At 41.2% G+C, this 26,429-nt stretch overlaps 1 protein-coding gene across 8 annotated transcripts in view; it reads right to left on the bottom strand.

Moving 5' to 3' along the window:
• The window catches only part of MYT1 (myelin transcription factor 1), a 177,416-nt gene that overhangs the window by 72,129 nt on the left and 78,858 nt on the right, over window positions 1-26,429 (bottom strand). For all 8 annotated transcript variants that reach the window (XM_089513592.1, XM_089513591.1, XM_089513595.1 and 5 more), the window contains exons 3-7: window positions 25,373-25,427; window positions 16,331-16,361; window positions 7,994-8,056; window positions 5,480-5,730; window positions 717-1,520 (exon numbers count right to left, since the gene is read on the bottom strand). In XM_089513592.1, the coding sequence (XP_089369718.1) occupies window positions 717-1,520; window positions 5,480-5,730; window positions 7,994-8,056; window positions 16,331-16,361; window positions 25,373-25,427 (1,204 nt within the window). The remainder of the gene's footprint in view (window positions 1-716; window positions 1,521-5,479; window positions 5,731-7,993; window positions 8,057-16,330; window positions 16,362-25,372; window positions 25,428-26,429) is intronic.

The raw sequence follows: 26,429 nt of genomic DNA, 5'->3' as shown, positions 1-26,429 counted from the left end.
TCTCAAGGCTGCAGTTGGCCCCACTCCTGGGTTAAATGCTACTGATCAATAGCTAGGGTTGCCAGTTCAGGATTACCACAGGCCCAAAATATAAAACCTAGTAGCAGCCTCTGGTGATGTCATTAAGCATTACCTATTCAGTACTGACCACAATTGTTCACAACTTGGCATTCAAATACAGAGAAACAAAGAGAGCACGCACAACAGAGAGAATGAGGACATATTTTCCTGCTTGGAAATGAAGACAGAAATCTTAACTAAAAGGTTGTTCTCTAATCAAGTCATAGTGAGGGGTTCTTCCTTCTCACTTACTTAGAGAGATGGGCTAAAGAACTTTTAATCTAGCCCATGTGCTTCTATCCAGAATGTGGATACAGAGCAGAGTGGAGGGTGAGTCATGGCACCACAATGACTGGAAGGGAAGGAGGAGGCTATCTAAGTAAATACAAAGTCCTCCTTGAAAGGCCTTTGTAAATTGCAGCAAGAGATCAAATTGAGTCTTTAAAACTGTAACAAGCTGCTGCTCTACTAGCAGAGCTGGAGATTTGACCAAAGTCCTTTCTTCTTGCCCAGAGCTGAGCCCCTCCAAACCTTATGAAAACTAGAAATTCGGGGCCAGCCTCTGAGATCTGGCAACTGTGTTCATAGAGCTGTGGTTCTCATGCCCTTCTGAAGCTTGGGAATGTTGTTACTGGGAGGGCAAAGTCCTCACTCACCTTTGTTGTAGTAGTTCTTTCTGATGGAGTCCAGAGCTTTGTTCTGCTTCTCTTCGACCTGGTAATGTTTTATGTGCTCCCCTGTCAGTTGCTGGCCAGGATCCTTCACCACCTTCACTTGTTCCGCTTTCAGTGCAATGGCCTGTTCCAAGAGCCCCAGGTTCCCCCGGGTCATCATGTCATACATCTCAGATTCATCAGTCACAGTGGATTTCTGGGAGTGAGAATCATCGTCCTTGTCATCATCTGACCTCACCTCCACAATAACAGAATACTCAGGCTTGGGGCTGACCGTCGGTCCTTCACAGTGTGTTTTGGGGGAGTCCTGAGATGTGTGAGGAACTTCCTCACAGATTATTTCAGATGCTTTTTCCTCCTCCTCCTCCTCTTCCTCCTCCTCATCTTCATAATCTTCTTCCTCTTCCTCCTCTTCCTCTTCTTCTTCATTCTCCTCTTCCTCCTCCTCTTCCTCTTCCTCCTCATCTTCTTCTTCATTCTCTTTTTGCAATTTGCAAGATTCCTCACAGCTCACTTCATCGTCTCGATGTTCCAGGCACAAGTCGCTGCCACGTTCGCTGGTGACCTCGATGACTTCCTCAGCATCTTCTGTCTGAATGATGATCTCCTTTTCGCATTCCTCCTCACCAGCTTCTTCCTCTTCCTCCTCCTCCTCCTCCTCCTCTTCCTCCTCTTCTTCTGTCACCCCTTCATGCAGCAAATCCACATTTTCCCCAGCACTGGAGACTTGCTCTTCACTTTCAGATCTCTGTTCCTTGGCTTCCAGATTTCCGTCTGTTACTTGGCCTATGTTTAAAACAGAGGTTTTTAAAGAAAATGTCACATCAACAAAGAAAACTGCCTTATACTAAATGAGCCCATTTTGTTAGGCCAGTGTGGTCAACTTTGACTTACCCTGCAACTTTACCTATTTGGCAAGGACAGTCCTGATTAATCCTCTGTCATCTTATTTTTTCAGCTGTTTTGAAATGTCCTGTTTTTACTTTCCCCCTCTCACTTTCCCCCTCCTCCCTGGCTTGCATCAATTGCTGCAAACTGAGTTCAAAGTGCAAAAGTAGTTTACTCTCACTTTACTCAGCAGCAGGGACAGGAGAGGAAAAAGGTGGAATCTTCTCAGTAGACTCAGGCAAAAGCAAACTGCTGCATCATCTTCTAACTTGTTTTTTCTTCTTCATAACTTTTGCCATTTTAACCACACTCTGATGTCAGTTGGCCATATTTGTCCTGGTTTTTGTCTATGGAATATCGGAGAGTATACTATGTTTCAGAATAAGGAACTGGCAAAATCTCCTCTGAATATTCCTTGCCTAAGAAAACCAATAAAAATCATGGGCTCACCATAAATTGTCAGGAGACTTGAGGGTACACAAACACATTCACATGCTCTAACTGGAGCCAGCATGGTGTAGCAATTTGAATATTGTACTACAACTTTGGAGACCAGGGTTTGAACCCCAGCTTGGCCATGGAAATCCAGTGGGTGGCTTTGGGGAAGTCACACACTTAATGGAAGGCAAGGGTATACCCTCTCTGAACAAATCTTGCCAAGAAACCCCCATGATAGGATTGTCTTAAGGTCACCATAAATCGGCAATGGCTTGAAAGCACACAACAATAACAATGAACATTGATCTTTCCTTAAGCAGAAAATCACCACTAGGCTTGATCCAAACAGAGACAATATGAAGCCACACTTGCACAAGCAACTCAGTGCCTTCAGAGAGACAGCAATAATGTTCTGACTGGTAGCAAGGACTCTCCAAAGTTTCAGGCAATGCCACCGTGAGATCTCTGGTATTCCCTGTTTGATACCTATCCAAGTAGTAACCTGCTTCCAAAATCAGGTTAGATTGGGTATTCTCAAGGTGATAGGGTGTTTCATGAGAGCCATTCTAGTTGGCCTTGAGCTACCTGTACATACCTGTACATCATCCATAATGTGGAGGCTTTGGGGCTTCACTTTGTAAATATGAAACAATGTTGTGGGGGGCCCATATGGCTTAGATTCAGGCTATGTGACTAACTGTGAGCCTACCTGGCCCCCATGATCGACAGGAGAGGTCCTTCTCCTTGTCCCACCGTCTTCATACATAGGGCTAGTGTGAACATGAGGGAGGGCCTTTTCAGTGGCTGCTCCTCAGATTTAGAACTCTCTTCCAAGGAAGACTAGAACAAACACTTCCTTGCTGTTCTTCCATCAGCAGCTGAAGACTTTATTCAGACATACTTTTTAGGACTGAAGGCTCTAAAGGAAATGTCTGTAAGAACTATATTGTTTTAAAATGGCACTTAACTTTTGAAAATCAAAGTGTACAGCTGGAATTCAGTATGGGACTTCTATCTATGTAAGCAGGCTTGCATCTGTGGGAAATAGAACTGAGCAGTTTTGCAATGTGTGTATTTAGCAAGTGGCCGCCATGATATTATTATGAAGCGGAGCTAGCAAAGTGACCATTGTACATTGGGAACCAATGTACATGTGGACCAATGCACAGTGGGCACTGATACACATAGGGCACTGCCAATGCCCACCTGAACAATAGTTAGGAACTGCCAATGTGAATCAGTACAGCCTGATGCTCACCAAGACACCAGCGAGGGAGTGCTCATGCACTTTAGTAGAGCCCAATGTTCATTGAGCTCTCTTGCCAGTTCCCTGACACACATCTTCACAATTCACTAGGAGAATGTTTGCTACATAGCTAAGTATGCACAAAGTTACTCAACATAGAACACAACACAGAATCACAGCCTATGTTTTCAATACAGCCAATAGTTTAATTCAGGTTGATTTTTTGTATGTTTTACTTGTAATCTTTTTAATATGTAAGCTGCATTACTTAAATTGCTCCAAATTGACTTTGATAGGGAATTAATTAATTAGCTCAAGGGAATAGCATAAAGGCTTTTCAGTAACTTTAAAAAGCAGGGGTCTTTTGTATATTGGTTCCAAGAAACTAGAACTTCAAATTGTTTTCAGCCACCCTGAATCCCAGCCCTGGAAAAAAGGCAGGATATAAATAAAAATAATCCTCATCCTCATCTTATAAGCAGTCAAACAGTCAGTTTCAAAGATTTAATTGAAGCTCCTGTCTTGTTATGACAGTTTGGGTGCAGTTGTGTGTATAGCATTCAAGAATGGCAGTTTTCTTTTCTAAAATTGAGATGAATGTCAGCCCTTGGCATTTATTTTCCCCAAGATGCTGCCAGAAGTCATCACCTAGACACTTGTGTGCTTTGTCTTGTGTTTCTCTAGAACAACATTTATGTGCAGAAAACATTATACAGAAGGTTAACACCAACTAAGGCATTCATCATTAGCGACATTTACATGGAGAGAGCATTGAGGCTAAATTCCCGAAGCTAAGCAAACAGCAGACGGGCTGTTATATTTCTATTCAGAGGGTGCTTTGGATGGGGTTGAATCCTAAACTAAACTGTGGTGATTTGGAGTGATTGGGGAGATGTCAAAATGGAAACTGGGTTCTTCTAAAGCAGAACACATCTGGACCCACCCAGAGCTTTGTTAGTGATTTACATACAGAGGGATAGAAATCCAAAACAGATATCTGCAAACCATGATAACACCAGACGTCAGTGTGTGAGAGTGTAATAGTGATTGGTGGTTTTAGCTTCTCATCATGGTTTTACCAGGGCCCTCCAAACCCTGCCACTACATGAGCAAGATGTTGAAGCAATACACAGCAGGACTATTTCAATGTTAGGTGTTCTTACATAGGTCTTCTCTCCCAAGAGGAGAAGTAGCAGAAGAGTTTTTCAGGAGTCCATGATACCCAGAAGAATGTATCCCTGGATATTTGCTTGAAAAATGCTCAATTTTCAAATTCGTCTGCCTTGGCTGCTACTATGTGCTCCATATCTCATCATCCAGTCTCACCTATAGCTCTCTGTGTGACTTTGATGGAGCCCTAGTGGCACAGTGGTTAAATGCCTGTACTGCAGCCACTCACTCAAAAGCATAAGGTTGCGAGTTCAAGACCAGAAAAAGGGCTCAAGCTTGACTCAGGCTTGCATCCTTCCAAGGCGGGAGCTAAAATGAGTACCCAGATTGTTGGGGGCAAATTAGCTTACAGTTATAAACCTGTAAACTAGAATTGTTGTTGTTGTTGTTGTTGTTGCTGTGTGCTTTCAGTAGTTTCCAATTTATGGCACCCTCAAGGTGATCTTATCACAAGGGTTTTTTTTTTTGGGGGGGGGGGCAAGATTTGATCAGAGGAAGTTTGCCTTTGTCTTTATCTGAGGCTGAGAGAGTGTGATGTGCCCAAGAGTACCCAATGGGTTTTGATAGCCAAGCAGGCTATCTTTAGTCCAATGTTCAAATCACTATACCATGCTGGATATCACCAAATTAGAGTTGACTTACTGAATAAACAGGGATTGCCTATGTGTTGACCTGCCAGCCAACCATTTATTAAATGGCTCTACTCTATATGGGGCAAACCATTAGGAATCAGGCCACAAAGATACAATTTCTAAATTAAAGAAAAACATTTTCTAACAAAAATGTCAGTGATGGTCAGAATGGTCTCTCAGATTGAATAGAGTTGCTTTCTTTGCTTGAATATACTGTAACTACTCCCTATATTACTTAGTGTTCCTGTATTATTTACTGGGCAAATTGTCCCTGTACTACTTAAAATGGCTATAACTCTTCATAATTGGCACATGCTGCCCAGTTCCTATCTGTAAAATAAATCTTTGTGGTCAGTTGCTGAATAAAACACCTTCTTGTGGCAGAGGACTGCTGTAGGTTTCTTCTTGGTCTATCGTCTCCACCTCCTCCTCCTCCAAGCTGCCTTCAGAATCATCCGTCACAGACTCCTCTTTCGCCCCAGTCTCTTCACTCCCATCACTGTCTACGTTGTAGCCTTCATCCAGGGCTAGTTTAAGGGGGTGAGATTTCCTCTTAGATGCGGGATGTTCTGCTTCTGAATGTTCAAGCTTCCTCTTCTTCGCTAGGGGGCAACTTTGTAAACTAGAGGATGCAAGGAGAGGAAGAAGGAAGCATGGAAAGGAGAAAAGAAGGTGTAATTGGAATGAGGCCTCTTCCAACTCTATGATTCTATGAATGGGCTGCCTTCCCATTTCAAAAAAAACCAGGGGTAGGAGGATCTGAACATGGAAGCAGCAAGCTACAAGCAATAGAGCACCAGTAGCAGTGGCAGTAGATGATGTTTTCCAGACCAGTGGAGTGGTGAATCTATTCTAGGGTTTAGCCTGAACTCTAAGGCACTCTCCAAGCTATTGAACCTATTTGGGAGACATAGGCCCTGTACAGACTGGACTGAAAGGCTGGTCTGGGGGTAGAGTCAGGGCGTCATGTCCAGATGATGCATGCCCTGACTCTGCCCCCGGGTGCCATGATGCCACGTGCCACTCCACACAGCATACAGCATCATGGTGCTCCTCTGGCACTGTGTCCATATGACACAGTGCCGAAGGAGCACCGTATAGCCATACCACCTTGGCTATGGCACCCTTTCGAGGGCGCAAAAAGGAGTTGCTTTTTGTGGCTCCTTTTCACACCCTCGAAAGGCCATATCAGGGCCACAGCATGATGTTGCCACGACCCTGATCCAGCATGAAAAGGCGCAGCTGCAGGCCTTAGGGGTGGTCTGTAGAACCCCATAGTTCCATGCTTTGGAAAGGTTCTTTTAATGTTTAGAGTAAAACCCAAAGCAGATGCTCCATTGATATGCAAGGGTGCGTGTGTTATTGACTGACACTGTATAACAAGTTGTTTTGTAAGTAACAAAGATGGAACAAAGTTACCTTTCAAAGTAAGATAATGAGTGAAAAAATTTACTTTGTTGGTATAATGAGTATTTTATATACTCATGTATAAGTCTAGAAATTTTAGTCAAAAAATAAACCCCAAAACCCGGGTCGACTTATCAGTGTAAGTACTGAAGCTTAACCAACCCTGCAGTGGCAGCTCTTTGGCACTTGTCCTCAAAGGAGCACCAAAAGAGTAGAGGAGGTTGGTGATTCACATTTAGGTTCTCTTGGGACAGAATAAGCTCTGACCTTTTGCCACCCTATTCAGAGAAAGGGATGGCTCCTTTTTGATTAGAGCTAATACTGCACCCAACTCTTGCCTTTATGTCTTTTTTGACATGTGCACATTTTCTTAGCCCTGACAGTGCCTGGTCACCCTCCCCACATATCACACAGCCATGATTTATTGTAGTTCCCTCCTCATCCATCCCACCTTAGGGTGAGCATGAACAATTATGCTTGCTGAATTTTTTCCAGTTTCATGGCATTGTTTTCCTCTGTTTCATCCTTTACATTCTTTTGTTACATGCCCCTAAGTTTTACACTCAAATCATCCATGGGCCATATCAAAATCCATTATTTTGTCCCCCAAACGTGCCCTCAACTTATACATGAGGTCAACTTATACATGAGTATACCCTGGTAATGATTTCTAGGTACTTTTAATGTTACCTTGAAGGAGCATTTCCAAAGTATTCTACAAGCAGTTTGACATATATTTCTCAAGTTTTATTCCAGTGTGTCTTAAAAGAATAGTAAAGGAATCAAGAATACAGTAGCATGCAACATGATGAGTAATGCCATGAGTTACTTGTTTCATGCAATGTGACCAGCAACAATACCAAATTATAGTTTATACAATATAATGACTAGGAAGGATGAATTCTTATTGAAAATCAGCTTTGAAAGCACTGAATAAAAGTCTATTTTTAGATGCTTTGTATTTCTACCCAACAAATTTGGTGTCGTAATGCATGGTCATGCATGGCATATTGATCTGCATTGCATGTAGAAGGCACATTGTTTGTGCTATATCACAGTCCTTTATTGAGGTGATACTGCACAACTCCTGTGTAATGTTATGAGTGATGTAGGCTCTCTGCCTACACAAGCCTGTACAACTGACACAAATGCAGAAGATGTTTCCACACACTCACTGATCTCTCTCACTGGATGACTGAATTTAAGACAGCATTAAAAACCAGTTTCTTCTGGCAGCCTTATCCAGATGATTTTAAATTGTAATTTTTAAATGTGGGTTGTTTTAATATGCATGTGTCTTGTCTGTTCTTTTAATGGAAATGTGTTTTTAACTGAAGTTATGTATTTGTTGATCTGTTCTTGTTCCCCACCTCGATCCATGAGGAGAGGTGGCTAAATAATAATAATAATAGCAGCAATTGAATTCACTGAGAACAACAACAGTTACAGTAGTGCTGGGGATGGTCATCAAAACTCACCTCCTATGTCTTGCATACTTTCCCCGGATGTGTCCTGATCCATTGCATCCTGGAGTAGGGCAGCTATGTTAGAAGAGTGACATAACCAAGAAACAGAAAAAGGCATGACTTCAAGGAGAGCAAAGAAATAATTTACAATTCAAAGAGCTCAATTATGGGGGAGCATTTTGAACCAACCCAACAAATCCTATGGAACCAAAAGGAGTCACCTAAGCACCCCATGCAAGAAAGGATAATTTCCTTTCAAGAGTTCATCTCTTCCCTTTGAATTCCAGCAGAGAAGGGCAATGCAGCGGCTCTGCAGTTTGCTAAAAATTAATGAAATGACTCACCCCATTTAATTAAATGAACGGTTCATTATAGTTTTATGAGTATGTTTAATTAAAGATTTGCATGTGTTAGAGCAAGGCTTTTAAAGCCAGACAACTCTTGCACTCACCTCCTACTGATGAGGCTTTTATTTAGTTTATACATTCATTACTGACATCCATGTGCATGCATGGGCACACCACTCAATGTCGACTTTCCAAGCAACTGTATTACTTTTGGAGAGTGCTGAATCCAAAACATCCTAGCTAGGGGTCTGACAGTACTTCCAACTAATTTGAGGGGATTCATATAAGTTTGTTTGGTGTTGCCATCTCAGGTTGTTTTCATTTGCTGTCAAGTCAACTTTGACTTATGGTGACCCTATGAATGAGAGGCCTCCAAGTCCTCTGGCCATCAACTGCCCTACTCTAGTCTTGTAAAGTCAGGGCTGTGGCTTCCTTGACTGAATCAACCTAGCTCTCTCTCCACTGTTTGGTCTCTCTCCACTGTCTCCCATTTTATCAATTGTTTTCCAATGAGTTGTGTGGTCTCATGAAATGTCCAAAGTACGACAGTCTCAGTTTAGTCATTTTGGCTTTTAGGGAGAATTCAGGCTTTATTTCCTCTAAGACCCATCTATTTGTCCTTTTACCAATCCATGGTATCCCCAGAACTCTTCTTCAGTGCCGCATTGCAAATACATTGATTTTCTTCCTGCCAGCTTTTTTCTCTGTTGAGCTTTTACAACCATACACATAAAATCTTAGTTTGTACTTTTCCAAAACTCTCTTCAAAATTAACAAAGTCTGAAACATTGATTCCAAGGTATAGCCCAGCTGCCCAATGCCACTTTAACTACCATGAGTCCATCCTACATAATCTTGGGACTTCAACGAGGCACTTAGGTTGCCTTAACACCTTGAAAACACAAGGTTCCATCTGATGTTGGAAGCTAAGCAGGGTTAGCTAAGCATGATCTTGACTGATCACAGTGATGCCACTTAAGACACTATCTTTGGTTTTCTCATGTTGAGTGAATTAAGTACTTTCTATTTTCACCACTACAAAGAAAGGTTGCTCAGAAGCTTTCTTAATGACCACTTTCCTTCAGAGAAAGAAGGTAACCTAATAACTTCCTCAATAATGTCTCTCACCCTACCTTCGGGTATTTTTGTGAATACAAAAGAGAGAGTGATCTTGATAATGCACCCTGAACCATCTCTGTGTGTGTAGTGTTGGGAGGAGGTTTGCAAATCAGATGGGCAGGGTTTGGAGCAGAACTAGAAAATGGTCTATAACTTCCAGAATCCCCCAGACAGCTCAAGGGATACATCTGTATATGAAAAGTTTTCTTTCTTCAAGCAACAACAATGTTCTAGCAATGGATGAGTTGGGGAACAGTTCATCTCCTCCCAGCATTGCCTCTGTCTGGAGATCTTGGCTGGAATCCTGTTGGTGTCATAAATATGCAGTTGCATTTTTTTTTTGGTCATTGTGAATAGACATGATGATGATGATGATGATGATGATGATGATGATGATGATGATGATGATTTATTTGTATTTTCCCACCTCTCCCACTGAACCATGTTCAGTTCATGGTTGTGCAAGTGAAATCCATACATTTCACATGACCTAAATGCTATTTTTTGTTTGATCTAGAGTAGAACTATGAAATCAGCTGGGATTATTTACATGCTGAATCACATTCAGAAGTTGATTCCATGGGTGTACTCTAGTTCAGACTAGCCACCAAGAATTCAGCTGCACACTTACATGTTCTTGGATAGTGCATAGCTATTCATCTTTAATGTAACAATTGATTCACTGGGGTTACAGTAACAGCCTGTGGGCATTCAACACTGAACAATGGGACAATAAGGAGGCAGACTGGCAGACACAGTATCGGTTTCACAATATTAGTATCTAGCAGGAGGGTGGTGTAGCTTAACCTGTGTGTAACTACATGAGTGTAGATTTACACTATGGAAGAGCAATATAGGCATCTCATCACAGACAGGGAGCAAGGCAAAATAAGCAAAATATCTGTCAATTTCACTACAAACTTTAGAGCAGAACTTGGAAAGGTTACCTTTTCCAGATTATAATCCGAAAGCTAGTGGCTTCAGTTTGTGTTCCTGTTTCTGACTTATGGTGACCCTAAGACAAACCTATCATGGGGAATTTCTTAGCAAGATTTATTCAGAGGGGATTTGCTATTGCTCTTCTCTGAAGCCGAGAGAGTATGACTTATCCAAGCTCACCCAATCAGCTTCCATGGACAAGAGGAAGTTTGAACCCTGGTCTCCCAGAGTCCTAGTCCAACATGCAAACCACTGCCCCATGTTGGCTTTCTTCAATTTCTGATGAGCAGAGAATCTGTTCTAGGTTTTAGTCCAAAGAGGTTATCCAAGGTGCTGAACTATATTCCTCTACTGAAACAGGAGCCAACAGCCACCATTGTTGTTATGTGCCCTTAAGAAAATTCCAAATTATGATTACACTTTCATAGGATTATTTTGGCAAGATTTGTTCAGAAGGGGTTTGTCAATGCTTTCCTCTGAGGCTGAGAGATTATGAGTTGCCCAAGGTCACCCAGCAGGTTTCTATCACCAAGCAAGGATTTGAACTGTGGTCTTTGGAGTCCTGGTCCAGTGTCCAAAGCATTGCACCCCACAGGCTCCCACTGATCACCACCATAATGTTATTATTTTAACCTTTTAATTTTTGGTTTACTAGAGGGAACCTTGCAAGGTTGTATAGTACTATTTGAAATAATTCACCAATACCTTCTTCATTGTGCCGTTTGTACAGAGTGGACCATAGACAGTTTCCTCCTTGTCCTTGTCACTCAGTAGCCATGGCTCCACTACTTCTTTTCATTGCATTAATTTCTTTTTTAAAGCAATGGCCTCCTTGTGTTTTGTCAGACAGACATAGCCTGGGCTTCAATTAGTCGATTAATCGTCCAGTTAATCAGTCAATTAGAGGCCAGCTGCAGCACTGGCTGTGTGCAGCCCTGCAAACTGCCCCTGAAATATGTCACGGGCTTCATTTATTACCACCTCCACTCATGTGTTCTGCTGTAAAACGGAGACAAGCGGAGTGCCTGCTGCTCAGTCTACACTGGTACCTCAAGAGAAAAACAGCAGGCGCTTGGAGCAGAAACACCCGAGGTACCTGGGTCACATAAGGTCCAATTACATTTGATGCAGGGGAGCTTTCTTAATCAAAAGGGAGAGGTCTCATTTGCACCGTACTACAGAGTTCTATCTCACTGGTGTGTTCGGTGTATTTTGAATAGGGCTTGGAGGCTTGTCAGCATACAATTGATACCTGCTTGAGTTCTGAGCAAAGGTTCCCCCCCTCCATTTTTCTCATAGTTATGCCTCTGTGTGGAGAGGGAAAGGGTCATGTTAAAGACTGTCATACAGCCACAGAACAGTCCATGAAAAGCAGAGGAAAGCATATCCAGAATGATCCAAAAAGGGTTAAAAAACAATTTTAGAGTATCACAAAACCCCAATGAGAAGAATCTAGGAGTGGCGGGAATCTTCTTCTGTGCAGATATAATTTTCTGCACAGCAAATGCTGTTTGCTGAGCAAAAAAAAACACATTGTAATTGGAGTTATTCGTTGCAAAATTAGCATGCAGTTGCTTTGAGCATAAAATAGCCATTTCTGTACAGGAAACAGCATATTCCGTGCAGAAAATTATATTTCTGCATAGAATAAAATTCTTATCACTTTTAAAATTACATCTTACTTCCTTTGATAAGAAATTCAGAGTGCATCTGGCAGAGACGGCTAAAGACTTTGTAAAACTACAAAGCACTTGTTAAACTGCATTATTACTACAGTATAGATGGACCATTAGTAAACAATTGCATTCCTAGAATTGAAAAGAGGGCCCAGAGCCTGGTGGCCTTCAGCCTCAAGATGTTCTGGTTGACCACAGAAGCCAAAGTTAGTTTTTGAATGTCATTTCATAGACAGTCACTTTGCTTTGATCCGCTAAGTATCAAAGCATGCAAACATGTCTAAACATGCACCCACACAAGGAAAAGTGCAGATCTGTTGTAGCAGAGTGGTGTGCACACAAATCATGATCACCTACTATTATGTAGTTTTGCTGACCCTCGGGGGAAAAATTCCTGCAAGTGCCCTGGTGTGTGATGCTATTTTTGTTCTACACTGGCATGAAGAATAGTGAAGGTATTTTTCAGTCGTACCATGCCCATTTGGGCATTAGGAAGCTATAGGGACATAGGCAGTAACATTGCATAAGATATTTCCAAGTATTCCTTACAAAGGGGCTGGCATCCATGGAAGGTTAGAGGGGCATTTTCAACCCTTCCTAGCTCATGTAAGCCAAACTGTTGCCATATTTTGGGACCAGAAGTGGTATTCTAGTCACTTGGGGTCACTTTTGCATATAACAGTTAGCTGTTGAGTGGTGGGCCCTGTACTAGCATTTAGGAACAAAACCATGGCTGAAATTGTTTTACTGTCATGTTCTTGTTAACTGCCTTTAGGTCGGCTTGGGTGTATGGCAACCCTATAAATTAGAGGCCTCCGAGAGTTATAGTCCTCACATCTTGCAAACTCAGGGGAACCACAGCTTCTGTGCTTCAACCAATTCACTTGGAAAGCAGTCTTCCTATTTTCCTTCTGGTTTTAACTTTACCAAGCATTATTGTCTTTTCTAATGAGTTGTGTCCTCTTGTGATATGTCCAAAGGATGATAGATTCAGTTTAGTCATCTTGGCTTCTAGGAAGAGTTTAGGCTACATTTACTTTCAGACCCGTTCATTTGTCTTTTTGGCAGTCCATGGTATCTGCTGGGCTCTCCCCCAGTACCACAGTTCAAGTCAGTTAATTCTCTTCCTGTCAGCATTTTTAACTGCCTGGCTTTTACAACCATATATAAAGAGCAGAAATATTACAGCATGGATGATTCAACTTTGGCATTTAATGATATATCTTTACACTTGAGGATCTTACTAATTCCTTCATAGCTGTCCTTTCAGATCCTAGTTTTTTTTTGACTGGTGTCATACAGAAGTGTAAGTTCCCTTACATTTTAGGGGCTGTTGTGCCACAAGTGTATCCACTTCATGGTTGTGTAAGTGGAGTTATTTAAGTATAATTGTTGCACAAAGACCTAATTCCTATTGTTAGTCCTGAAAACAGTACACCTGTCCAAGAAATTGGATTCATACACATCTTTTCTCACCATTTAACATGTGATTCAATGGGTCTGTTTTAGTTGCACAATGGGACAATAAGTAGGCACATTGGCAGATGCACAATTGACTGCACAATGCTGGTATTCCACAAAATACAGAGCCACCACTATGTAATTATGTGAACGTTAATTTATAATATGTAGGCTGTGTGTAGGATCTCCTTCTTTGGAGCTTTTTAAACAGAGGCTACATGGCCATCTGTTGGGGGTTTGATTGTGGACTGGATGACCCTTGAATTCTCTTCCAACTCTATGATACTATGCTTCTTTGATTCAATTTTGGCATATGTAACCCCTGGAGATTTTTGAAATTTGGGCCTTTTTTTTTTTCAAGAGAGAGGGGTGTCTAGGGCACCTGAAGTGTTGCATGTGCCCTGCAGGCCACTCATGTCCCACCTCTGGTTTACAATGGCTGGCAGTTTTCAAAGGCGAAGCCATGTGGCTGCAAAAAACATATTGTGACAGTTTGAAGACTGATATTTTCACAATAGCCTGAACGTTTATGGCCATTTCATCAGTTGCATGAAGAGTAACCCTGAATTACAGGTGTGTGTGTGTGTTGGTGTGTGCATGCATACACAGAAACACATAGAGAAAGTAGATGTAGCTGGTGTTGGGACTGGAGATTGTGAGATCAGACTGGACAGTGACAACGACCCTATCAACACAAGTTATTCTTAAAATTGTCACTGATAACGCAAATATCCTGGCTGTAGGTGAGCCAATTAGTACATGGAGTGTGATAAGAAGCTGTTATCTGATTTCAGAGGTCTGGTGATAGGCTTGAACTTCCTTAATTAATTCTAACTCAGCAATCTCTGTCTCTAACATCCCTTTGAGATCTCTCTATTCCACAATGGCTACTTCCAGGTCAGGGGCAGAGTGACCTGGGTGGATGAAATGTTTTCCCACTGGTTTTTAAAACTGCCATTTCTGACAAAAGATTAGTGTCCACTTATTCTTTCATGGGGACTGGCTTGATCACCTTTTGCAGAATGCGGAAGGGTCTTGCTGACAGAAGATGATATATATTTTTAAACTGATAAATTTAAATGATGAATTTTAAATGTGGATTGTTTTAATATGTGCACATCTTACTTGTCCTTTAAACTGATGTGTGTTTTGACTGATGTGTTTTTAAACTGAGGTTGTTCATCTGTTAATTGTTGTTGTTTCTCACCTTGATCCATGGGCACAGGTGGCTAAGAAATACTACTAGTAGTACTACTACTAGTACTACTAATAACAACAACAACCATCCTCATCACACAGGAAGATGAACAAGTGAATTAATCTTTGATGTTGTGGGTGGCAATGGCCACAATCCTACATGTGTTTGGTGGAGCTGAGCACTCTACCAGGTATATCTCTGCCCCATTCTTCCCACTGAATTCAACGAACCTGTATGAAGCCAAAGCATAGCTCCTCAGACAATTAATCGCCACATGTACCCATATTTAGGGAAAGTTTCCCCTCATAACCTGTTAAATGTGTATGTGCCTTCCAGTTGCCTGTTGATTTATGGTGACCCCATGAATCTCAGCAGGTTTTCTTAGGCAAGAAATACTCAGAGGTGGTTTTGCCAGTTCCTTTCTTTGAAATATAGCCTACAGCACCCAGTCTTCTTAGGCGTAACCTGGTACATGGTCCATTTTCCTAGAGATGTCAAGGCTTGATCATGGGACTTTATTTTCATTGTGCACAGTTCCTAATCTCACATGCTGGATCACACTTCATATCTGGAAGCTCTAGCAATCTTGCCACAAGTTGGCCTCCTGTTCACCAGAACAACTCCATGGCCTCACCATCAAGATGTGGTATATGACTGACACAACACCAATGATGGAGGGAACTCCATATATTCCAGCAGGTTAATTTTGTATAATCTATAATCAACACAAGATGTAGAGGCTGGTTCAAAACATTTCTGCTAGCCTGTCTGCCAAGTATATTAAGTCTAGAATGGGCCTTCTTGGTTTTCTGATTGCATTTGATCATGATGCAAACTTAGGGCTTTAAAGTAGAAAGCATCTTGAAGCCTCATTGGTTTCAGCAGGAAAGAGTTAAGCATGTGCATACATCAGTTGAAATCAACAGGTTTGAAAAGTATTTAACATCAGTTACACTCTACTTTTCATTTGTCAGTGGGCACCCTTGACATTATTTGGGTTCAAAGCGGCAATTTCTACTCCTCCCACCCCAAAGAGACAGATGTGTTAGTCTGTTGCAGCATAAAAAGGAAAGGGAAGAAAAGGAATCTAGCAGCACTTTTAAGACTAACTGATTTATTTTCGAATGAGCTAAAGCTCCATGAAAACTCACTTTAAAATAAACCAGTCTTAAAGTTGCTGCTAGGATGCTTGTCTTTTCTTTCTGATCTAATCATATTGTTTGGTACTCAAATATTTTTTATAGGAGCTGGAAACACAGCCAATGGGGCCCCACTCATAATCTCCTTAGTCTCCAGATGAGTTGATCTCCATTTTTTTTTTTTAATGGCATTACAATGGATACTTGCTATTTTCTCTGAGCAAATTAAGGTTGTGTTTGCTCTGGCACATTCAAGTGCCATCAAATGACAGTGGCTGACACATGTGAAAAACCCATCCCAGATCAAAGATCATAGTGTTTCTGTATCAGTGAACACCACCTGGGATGCAATAATTCTCAATCGGCACAGTTCACATGCTTCATTGAGTCATCAAGTGGTGAAACATCAAGTGAAATACATGGATGTGTGATCAGCTCTGGGACTGGAAAAGGTGGATTTCCCCCCTTACCTCACTTCTTGACCGATGAGTTCTGTTGGTACTGAGGTGCATGATGGCGAAGGAGAAACAAGCAAAAGAGAAACAAGAAAAGGCAGTGAGTAAAACCAGAACTCTCAGTTTTAGTGATTTTGAAAACCAGAAGTCCTAATTTTAATGGATCCAGGTATTTCACCTGCCAAGAAGCTGTCAGTGAAAACAGCTCACTGACAAAATCAATATTTCCTTCTTGGAACATATATGAAAACTTTGAATATATATTCAAATCATGGATGCTTCAATCCATGGATAAAGAATCCATGGATACAGACAGCCAACTGTATTATTATTATTATTATTATTATTATTATTATTATTTCCCACCTTTCCCCCTAAATAAGCACTCAAGGTAGCTTACAGTTTTAAAAAAGAACAATACAGGTAAAATATGCAAAAAGCCAACATTAAAATGGAATTAAACTATAGAGAAGACTGAAAGAATTGAAACATTTGTTTTTTTAAAACAAAGAAAATGATCATTAAAACCAATTCAGTTTAAAACAATATGACACTTCAGCATCTTCTTTAAAACCTTTCTATTTTAAAAGACTGTCAGAACAGAAAGGTCTTAGCTTGGTAATGGAGAGACAGCAAGGAAGGGGGCCATTCTGGCCTCCCTAGGAAAGAAGTTCCAAAGCCTAAGAGCAGCCACCGAGAAGGCCCTCTCTTGTGCCCTTACTGACTCTCTTTGTAATGGTGGTAGGACTGAGAGAAGGAATAGTCTTGAAAATCCCTGGGTCTGGGCAAAACTAATACCAAGTATTGTTCACCTAGTGGTAGTTAGTGGCTGCCATATCAGTTGTTCAGTGTCTTTGAGACAAGTCTTATTGATGACAACTCTATCCTAGGGTTTTACTGACAAGATTTGTCCAGAGAAGGTTTGCTGTTGTTTTGCTATGAGGCACAGAGAGCATGACTTGCCCATGGGTTGAGCAGAGATTCATACTTTAGTCATCCAGAGTATTAGCTCAACACTCAAACTACTGCATCACCCTGGTTAACTATGTCAAGGTGTGTGTGTGGATCCATTTTGGGATTTAGTCCCAACTGTTAAGTAGGTATCCAAGATGCTGAAACCTATTGCCAAAACAGATTCAGCACCTTGAATAGTTTCTGAAAAGCTTAGGTTTAAGGTCAGTACCACACTATAAAGTTATAGTGCTATTATTCTACTTTAACTGCTATGGTTACCTCCTGTTGAGTGTTGGGATGTGTAGTTTAGGGAAGGGCATTTACAATTCTCAACTGGAGAGCTCTTTGGCCTCCCTAAACTACAAACCCCAGAATTCCACAAGAGGCAGCCACAGCAGTTAAAGTGGAATAATATATAACAGGGTAGTGTGATATTGTCCTAAGTTTTTTAAATCTTCCAATCTTCTCTTTCCAAGATCGGAAAGAAAACAGCAGAATTGGAATATATCCATAAACTCCAGTCCATTGACAGTGGGTTGAACAGAGACAATGATAAAGTGCTCTTTATCTCATCTGCTTTAAGGTTCCCAGCCATCATCATGTTACTTTCCAATAACTCCCTCCACCATTCATATGGTTATGTACTCACCTTGGCTTTAGGCAATATCTTTCCTCCTGCTTTTGTCTCCCTATGACCATCAACCATCATTAAAATTGAACTTGAAATCTCATCACCTTACCCATAAGTTTTTACATTTCAACTGCTATTCATACATACAGTCTGGACATTCATAGCTACAAAGGTCTGTCCTAGGCACTTCACTTAATGTATTATGAAGTGGACTTAGAGTCTGTATGCACAGGCATATTCCCCTTGTCTCATGTCATCCTGTATGAATGACCAGGTCTATAGGTCCAGGTCAGGATTGGCCAGTCCAAGCTTATGTTATGTCAAGTCTATGAAACCTTATGTTATCAACTTCTTTCACTCACTTAGTCTCAAAGGTGCTACAAAACCCCTTTGCTTACATGTTATAAATCACACATTGCATGCAGGAACTAGGAACTAACTCCTATTTTTGTGTGTCATGTTGCTAACTAGTTGCATTTTTGCACTAATGAGCTAGAATGTAGTTACCTTTTTGTTTGTAATTCTTGCTTGTAATTCTCTGCTATAAGACTTCAATGTGTAATATGAATGGATTCAACTTGTTACTCATTACTGCAGGGGGGTATGCTGATTTGAGCAGACAAATAGGAGGGGAGGAGGAATAATCACATGGGAGCCTTTTTCATATGGGAGGGATAGTTTTGCAATGTCTATTGTAATGCTGTCTGGGTTTTTCTGTTTTCAAGGTGTGATGTCTGATTTGGACACTTGGGGGAATCAGAGAGCAGCTTCCTATATTCCCCAATGACACAATAGGAACAATAATAATTAGTCATCCTTACGGATGGCAGTAACAACAGATAATAGCCTGCTGGATGGCCATTATAATGAAAAAATAATTAATAATAATAATAATAATAATAATAAAATTTATTTGTATCCCGCCCCTCTGAGAACAATCGGGGTGGCTAACACAGTTAAAAATACAGAACATATAAATACATAAAATAAATTAGTTTATTTTAAAAAGTAACAGACCAAGCTCAGCTTAGAAGGGAGAGTTTGGCCTAAGGATCCTGAATATGGCTGTAGCTTTGTGTAACACACAATATAGTTACATATAGTTATAGTAACTAGCCTTGCTTTCAAGGAACACTGTTAGCATGAGCTATTTTATACTTGCAGAGGATTTTGCTGGCAGAGTATTTCAAGATTAAAAGATAAGTAGTAGACTAGGAAACACAGATTGCCTATGACAAGCCAATGTATTATGCGTTATAAGATTTCAAAGTATGCTGAGAGATTCTGCTTTTCTAAGTGTTCAGATTGATTGGGGAAGCTTCATGGGATCTGAGCTTCAAGCAGGTTTTTTTTTAAATCACCAAGCATATTTAATTGAGCTAAAGAAACTTAAATCTCTGGGCACAATCCAGACAATGATAAACACCTCCAGGTCTCATTAAGTGCAACAGGAGTTATTCAAACACACACTTAACTCTCCCATTGCTTTGATTAGAAGACTCCTCCAGATTATATGTGTCATTTGTTATTACTGTAGTTGTTGTGTGCCTTCTAGTCATTTCTGACTTATGACAACCCTAAGGCAAAACTTTCAGAGGGTTTTGTCAGCAAGGTTTGTTGAGGGGTGGCTGGGTGGGGTGTTTGCCATTGCCTTCCTCTGAAGCTTAGAGCATGTGACTTGCTTCAGGTCACCCATGGGTTTTCATGGCTGAATAGAGATTCGAACATTGGTCTCCTGAAGTCCTAGACCAACACTCAAACCACACTGGCTTTCTTTAGGAGCTTATCAGCCGAAAGAATAAGACGCTTACCACTTGGGCATTCAATTCAGGATCTGGGATGCCCCTGGATTTTAACAGACCAAAATTGCCACCAATCTAGCCACAATGCCACCGCCTGGATGCCTCCCGGGTCGAAGCTTCACTCAGCTGGCCATTTTTTGAAGCCGGAAACTCCGACTTCAAAAAAGTGCTCGCTGAGTGAGGCTTTGACTTGGGATACATCCAGACGGCGGCATCGTGGCTAGATTGGTGGCCATTTAGGTTTGATAACATCTGGGGGCATCCTGGATCCTCAACTGAATATGGAAGAGGTAAACCGGCTTATTTCTTTGTGTGACAAGATTCTTGGTTTATTTATTTCCCACATAAAGCAGGTTTTGAGGGGGGAAATAGGGGGAAAGAATTATTAAATAGAATTCCAGCACAGAAAGTACAAGTGTGTATAATTTCACTGTCTTGAAGGGTCTACTTCTTTCTCTGGAAGAATTCCATCTGTCCATTAATGTGTTTTCAATTTATAAGGCAAGAATGGACATTTTGGATTTCCTTCTGGTTAATTCATAACTAACCTGTGTTCAGTGACCCTGAATATTTGCTCTTGCTTAGAACTGTGTAAATACAGAACACATTTTCCTGTATCAAACAAAAAGTCATTTTAGGGGTTATTCAGATGAGGGAAATAATCCAGGTGGAATCTGGGTTGAATTTGTGTTCACATGTATTTTAAATGAATCCAATTAAGTTTCTGCATCTGCATCTTGAACTCCATCTTTATTCGAGTGCTGACACGTGTGACAACCAAACTTTCATAGATGCACATAGTTGTGGTTCAATATTGTGAAGAACAAACCTAGAATGCATGAGTGAGATTATTTGCATAATTGTGCTAAAACCAACAATGTGTGAATGACCCCCATTTCAACTTCCTTTCCAAGAATCCTATAACCAAAAACTATGGCATCAATATTTCTCAGCTAGGTATCTTTCACACTAGTTTTCATCATCCTCAGATAGCCTGATTGGCCACAGTGACTAGGGATGAAGTGGAATAGGACTTGTAGGTTTTCACATATGAAAAGTACTAGACTGAGAATATGGTACAAAGCAGAAATTGTCTAAGGACCAAAGATTACCAGTGGATCATGATGTGCCCTTCTGCCTGATATTGCTTTTTGTACATTTATATAATATGTCTCCTTCCTTAGAGGTCTTTAAACAGAGGTTGGATGGCCATCAATCAGGGATGCTTTAATTGAGAGTTCCTGCATGGCAGGGGATAGGACTGGATGGCCCTTATGGTCTCTTCCAACTCTACGATTCTATGATTCTATTATTCTATGTTTCTTCCATGATAGAACCCAAGTTGACATTCATGAGGCTCCCAGGAAGCCTCCCATCTACATTCTGACCAAGGGCAGGCATTGAACTGGGTGGCCCTTGTGATCCATTCCAACTCAAAGAATCCTTGATTGTATGGTCAGAAACAGACCAACTGACTTCAGCAAAGTACCTAATTTGTGTGCGGCTTCAAAGCCCCATTTTCCACACGTTATTTCCATTTTTTTTAAAAAAGACGACTATAATGACATGCTGTCTGTCATCCATAATTCAACAGAGGAAAGATGATGCTGTTGCATCCACAACCTAGATGGCTTCTACATATTGCATATTTATTCTTTGAAATAACTTTCCCAACTCTGCTCAGGAACAAGCCCCACTGTACTGTCAGAATACTCAGCCAGTTCTACTTTACTGGTGGGTGAAAGGAGGAAATGTCGTATCAAAGATGTAGCAAAGAAGGCTATTTATTCCCTTGCTTTACTGAGTTTAATGGGCAACACATTGTCATGTGGAAGATGGGGCAAACTTGTTTAGAGCATGAACCAATGGTTTCAAATTACAAGAAAAGAAATACCATCAAAATATCAGGAACAGCTGTTCAAGAGTGGAATAGGATGTCTTGGAGGTGGTGAACTCTCCTCACTTGGAATTCTTTAAATAGAGTTTGTATGGCCATCCCTCAAGAGTGCTTTAGCTGTATATTTCTGTATGGCCAGCACTATAATTCTATGATTCTACTCGTATTCATCCACCCTAATACAGCAGTGTGGGTAAGTGAGTTTGCATACCCAGCATGCCACTACTATGGACATTCTTGTAAAATTCAGTGGCTGACTCTTTTCCCACAATTGCAGAGCCAGGCTGCTTGATCTCAGAGAATGATTCTTCTTTGTGTCAGAATAATGTAGTGTACATGCCTCATCATTGGCTTCATCATAGGGCTCTGACTATCACACCTTCTATTCCTCTTGTATGCACATGTGGGGATGAATTAATGCACCGGTTTCCTCCTCTTAACTATTTCTAAGACTTTAGCTAAAAACCTCAGCCGTCTCACAAAATAGGATCCAAGCATTTCTATATTAATGTGAATAAATTAACAGCAGACTCACAGTTGTAACAATGTCTTTGTATGAACTAGACATGTGGAATCAGTGTCTTTCCAGATAGTTTGGACTACCATGCCCATGGCACTTTGCATTGGCTGTGTTGGCTGCAGTTTCTAGGAGGTGAAGTCCAAATATCTGGAAGGCCATATTTGATTCACACTTGCTGTGCTGTGAATTAAAAAAAAATACTGGCCATGATTTTGCATCAGAAAAGTAGCTATGGGGCAGTACAGACATGCCAAAATAAAGCTGCTTCGGGTCACTTTGGAGGTATGCTGTTTAAATGATGCATGCGTCCTAAGAGGCCAGAAGCCGTGCCAAAGCCATGCTCCACTCCTGGAGCATGGTTTTGGTGCAGCTTCTGGCCTCTTAGGATGCATGCATCATTTAAACAGCATACCTCCAAAGTGACCCGAAGCAGCTTTATTTTGGCATGTCTGTATGGGCCCTAAAATAGCATAGCTATGCCTAATCTCTTGGTGAAGATCTCCTTAAAAGCCAGTCAGCCCTCCCAAGTGATAGAGTTCTGCAGCACTGGCCAAGTGGGATCCACCAGCCCTCTGCCATCAGTGAGCAATGATGAAGAGTTGGGTCAAGACCACATAAAGGTCTTTGATTCCTTGCACTGTCACTTGCTGGCAGGACGGGGCTGGTCATGTTATCCTGAAGCACCCAGCTCACCAGCAACACAGAACTCTATCACGTGGGATGGCTAAACCGTTTTCAAAGTGGGTTTCAGGGCATATATGATTGTGTCGATAGTACCACAATTATAAATATGAATAAGAAACAGTTATACAGTCATAAAACTAACTTGTGACATCATAACTAACTAACAGGATGGCAGCATGGTTTGAGGATTGGACTATGACTCTGGAGACCAAGATCCAAATCTTGGTTCAGCCACATGAACTGACTGGGTGACCTTGGGCAAGTCACACACTCTCAGCCTCAGGGGAAGGCAATAGCAAACCCCTTCTGATGAAACTTGTCAAGCAAACCCCATGAAAGTTTCAACTTTGGGTCACCATAAGCTGTAACTGACTTGAAGGCACGCAACAACAAGAACATGGCAGCTTCTACTGGAATGAAATTCGAACTCCAATAATTAAGAACATGGAGGCGTGTTACAGACTGCCCAAACTGGGTGGTCTGCCACCGCCGCCATTTGCAGTGTGGAGGAGCTCCAGCGTCCAAACCGCGCGGGCCCTCCGCACTGCAAATAAGAAGCGCCAAAATGGTGCTTCTCTTTGCGGCGCGCTTATGATGTCGCGAGGCGCCAATGGCACACTCGCGGCATCATATGTGCCACACGACGTGCGGACGCAATGCCTCCGCTACATCAAGATGGCGGCGCCCGTGTGGAATGGGCGCCGCCATTTTGTATGGACTCGGTCCGTATTAGGATTAGGGGTGTCAGGAAGTGATGCCCCCTTCTAACCCTAGTACACGCGGAGCGCGTACTTTATGCCCATGCGGAACGGGTCGGAGTTTGGTTGTGAGAAGTCCTAAACAAATAAAGAACATCATATGTTGATAGCAAAAATGGATTTTTAAAAACACTTTCTGGGTAATCAATAACTGAATATGTGCTTTTGTCTTCTGTATGTGTGTGAATTAGTCGGAACTGAATTGAAATATCTGATACTTATCCAAATACCTGTTTTCAATCATTTCATCAAACTTAATTCAATTTTATGGCATCCTTCTGGAATTCAGGCACTGCCTGTAAACAGCAGTGTTTACTTGCTTTATTCAGTTATTACATACACACATACCTCAAACCAAAATTTCCCCACCCTACCATTTATTTGTATCACAAGCCATTCAATCAGAAGAAAAGAAGGCAAATTTAAACACTGTCATTTAGATTTCAGATGTTGAGAGTCATTTTTAAGAAAATGTTCAAGGCAAGGACCTGGCATCCTGGTCTTATATGTCCGCCTGCCTTCCTTCTGCTAGGTGAAAAGCACGGAGGCATTTTGCTTTCAAAGTCAGAAAATAAATAGCAATCAAGCTTTGAATTAACAAGTCATTTGTCTTCAAACCCCTTTCCCCGAGACAGCCTTGTTTGCTTCGGCAACATGTACAGCCTCTGTCTGGCTCCCTCAGATGTTTGACTTCAAAGCCTCAGGCCGAGCACATGCGATAAAAGTGATCTGAAGCTATCAAGATTTCTATGAAGCGGTGTATGCAATGCTGCCTTTTCAAGAAGGAGATGGGATGGGAGTGGAAGAGGGAAGAATCAGATGATGGATTGGAAATGAACAGTGGGGACCAGACCAAGTGAGTCCTGAGACAAAAAGATCTCCTAGAAAAGGTTGGTGAGGATGTGCATGTATACATCATGGGTGAGTTAAGTGTGGCCCCAGGAACATATTTGTGACCCTGGTGGGGTGTGTGTGTCAATTTTTGGTTGCAAAAACCATTTTCTTAGATCTCATTCTGAAATCTTTTTTTATTTGTAACACCTCCACATGCCCCTCTAGGGCATGTGGAAGGTATTTTCACCACATTTGGTGGGCCTGGACACTCAGGAGGCAAAACAAATTGCAAACTTTTCCATCCATCCATATATATATATATATATATATATATATAGAGAGAGAGAGAGAGAGAGAGAGCAATTATCAATGGGAAAAGCATTTTAGAAAGAGGAAGTGAACAGGGAGTGATTTCCATTCACTTCTTCTTGTTAAAAAAGCCTCTTCTAGCCCTAAAATGTCTATGAAGTCTCAGAAAAATATCAAGAATGTCCCTTATGCCCCCATTTAGAGCTTTTGGGGACAAAATAACTTTGGGTGCTGGAGCTGTGGGGGTTGTCTCTAGCCATCCACAGTACCCACCTCTGGTGTGCACCATTTAAACACAAACAAATACATAGGCTCACAGGGACAGGTATGAAAATTTAAGACCCTTGGCTTCCAAGACAAATCCATTTAGATGACTAAGGTCCAAAACACACTGCAGAAATAATCTAGTTTGCGACTGTTTTAACTTCCCTGGCTCAGTGCTAGGGAATCCTGGGAATTTTAGTTTATCATGGCACTAGAGCTCTCTGACAAAGAAGGTTAAATGTCTCACAAAATGACATTTCCCAGAATTACCTAACATTGAGAAAAGGCAGTTAAAATGGTCTCAAACTGGATTATTTTTGCAGTGTGTTTTGGCCCTAACATTGCTTGGGATGAGTTCTCCGAGTACATAATTCCACATGGGGATAAAATAACAAAGTGCTCACCTCTGATTGCCTTTGATCGCGTGCGTGCTCGCTTATCGTCATTCTCTAAACTCATCTGGAATCAAACAACAATGGAATTAACATTTTAGTTAATGAAAACCATTTGCAATCAAAGCTAATGGGACCCTGGAAACCATGCACAAAAGAGACGGGAAAGATCTAAGCTGTGAACCATCTGAGAAATAGCTTCAATGCACAGCTAATAAACATGAAGACCACTGTGTTGGCACAGTTTCATAGGAGCTGGCAGTGGACTTGTTTGCCACTTGACACCCTGCTGTGTGGCAACACCTCTACCTGGTAAACCACTTGGGGGAACAGTCTCATTATGGAGCTCTGTTTGTCTCCAAATCAGTGTTCCAAAATGGGAAAAAATCCTCAATGTTTGTATATTCTAGGCCAGTAGTTTTTATGCATTCCACATCTGGGAACATATTACAAATCAACAGGATGACTAAGGTGGCAGTCTTGAACTTTTGATGCTTTGGATTCTAGGAGTTGGAGTCCAAAACTGGTGGGCCAAAGGTTGTGAGCCACTGTGCTAAAGGAGGCCATGGGTTGTTGTTGTTATTATTATTATTAAACTTTATTTCTATCCTGCCTTTTTCCAATTTGGGACTCAAAGTGATTTATAAGTCTTTTTTTTTTAAAGGTCATTATTAAAAATTAACAAGATACATATGTTAAAACAAAATTAAACAATAAAATAATTAAAACCAGATTAAAACATATGTAATTAGACAAACCCACACAGACACCAGTACAACAATGAAAGGCAGGACCCAGCACATTGCTTAGGTGAGATAGGCCTTATATAGTCACTCATCAAATGCCTATCGAAACAGAAAAGTCTTTATTTGTCTGATAAAAGAGAGTTGCTGCTAGAAAACCCTTGAATCTGCCAAGGAGTTCTGAAGCATGTTCTTAGCCTGGTGGAAGATTCCATATGTTTCCATTATCTTTTCTGCTTTTTTCCTAGAATCTTGGGATTCATCAAGGAGAGAAAGATGTACACTTGGAATTAACTGGGAATGAGTGGATGTGGGTAGCTGCGTAA

Source organism: Sceloporus occidentalis, unplaced genomic scaffold (assembly GCF_023333645.1).
Source record: "Sceloporus occidentalis isolate IW3139 unplaced genomic scaffold, rSceOcc1.0.p SCAF_3, whole genome shotgun sequence".
In the NCBI taxonomy this organism is placed as follows: domain Eukaryota; kingdom Metazoa; phylum Chordata; class Lepidosauria; order Squamata; family Phrynosomatidae; genus Sceloporus; species Sceloporus occidentalis.
The sequence above is the reverse complement of the archived record's forward strand: the minus strand, read 5'-3'. Positions and strand labels throughout refer to the sequence as shown.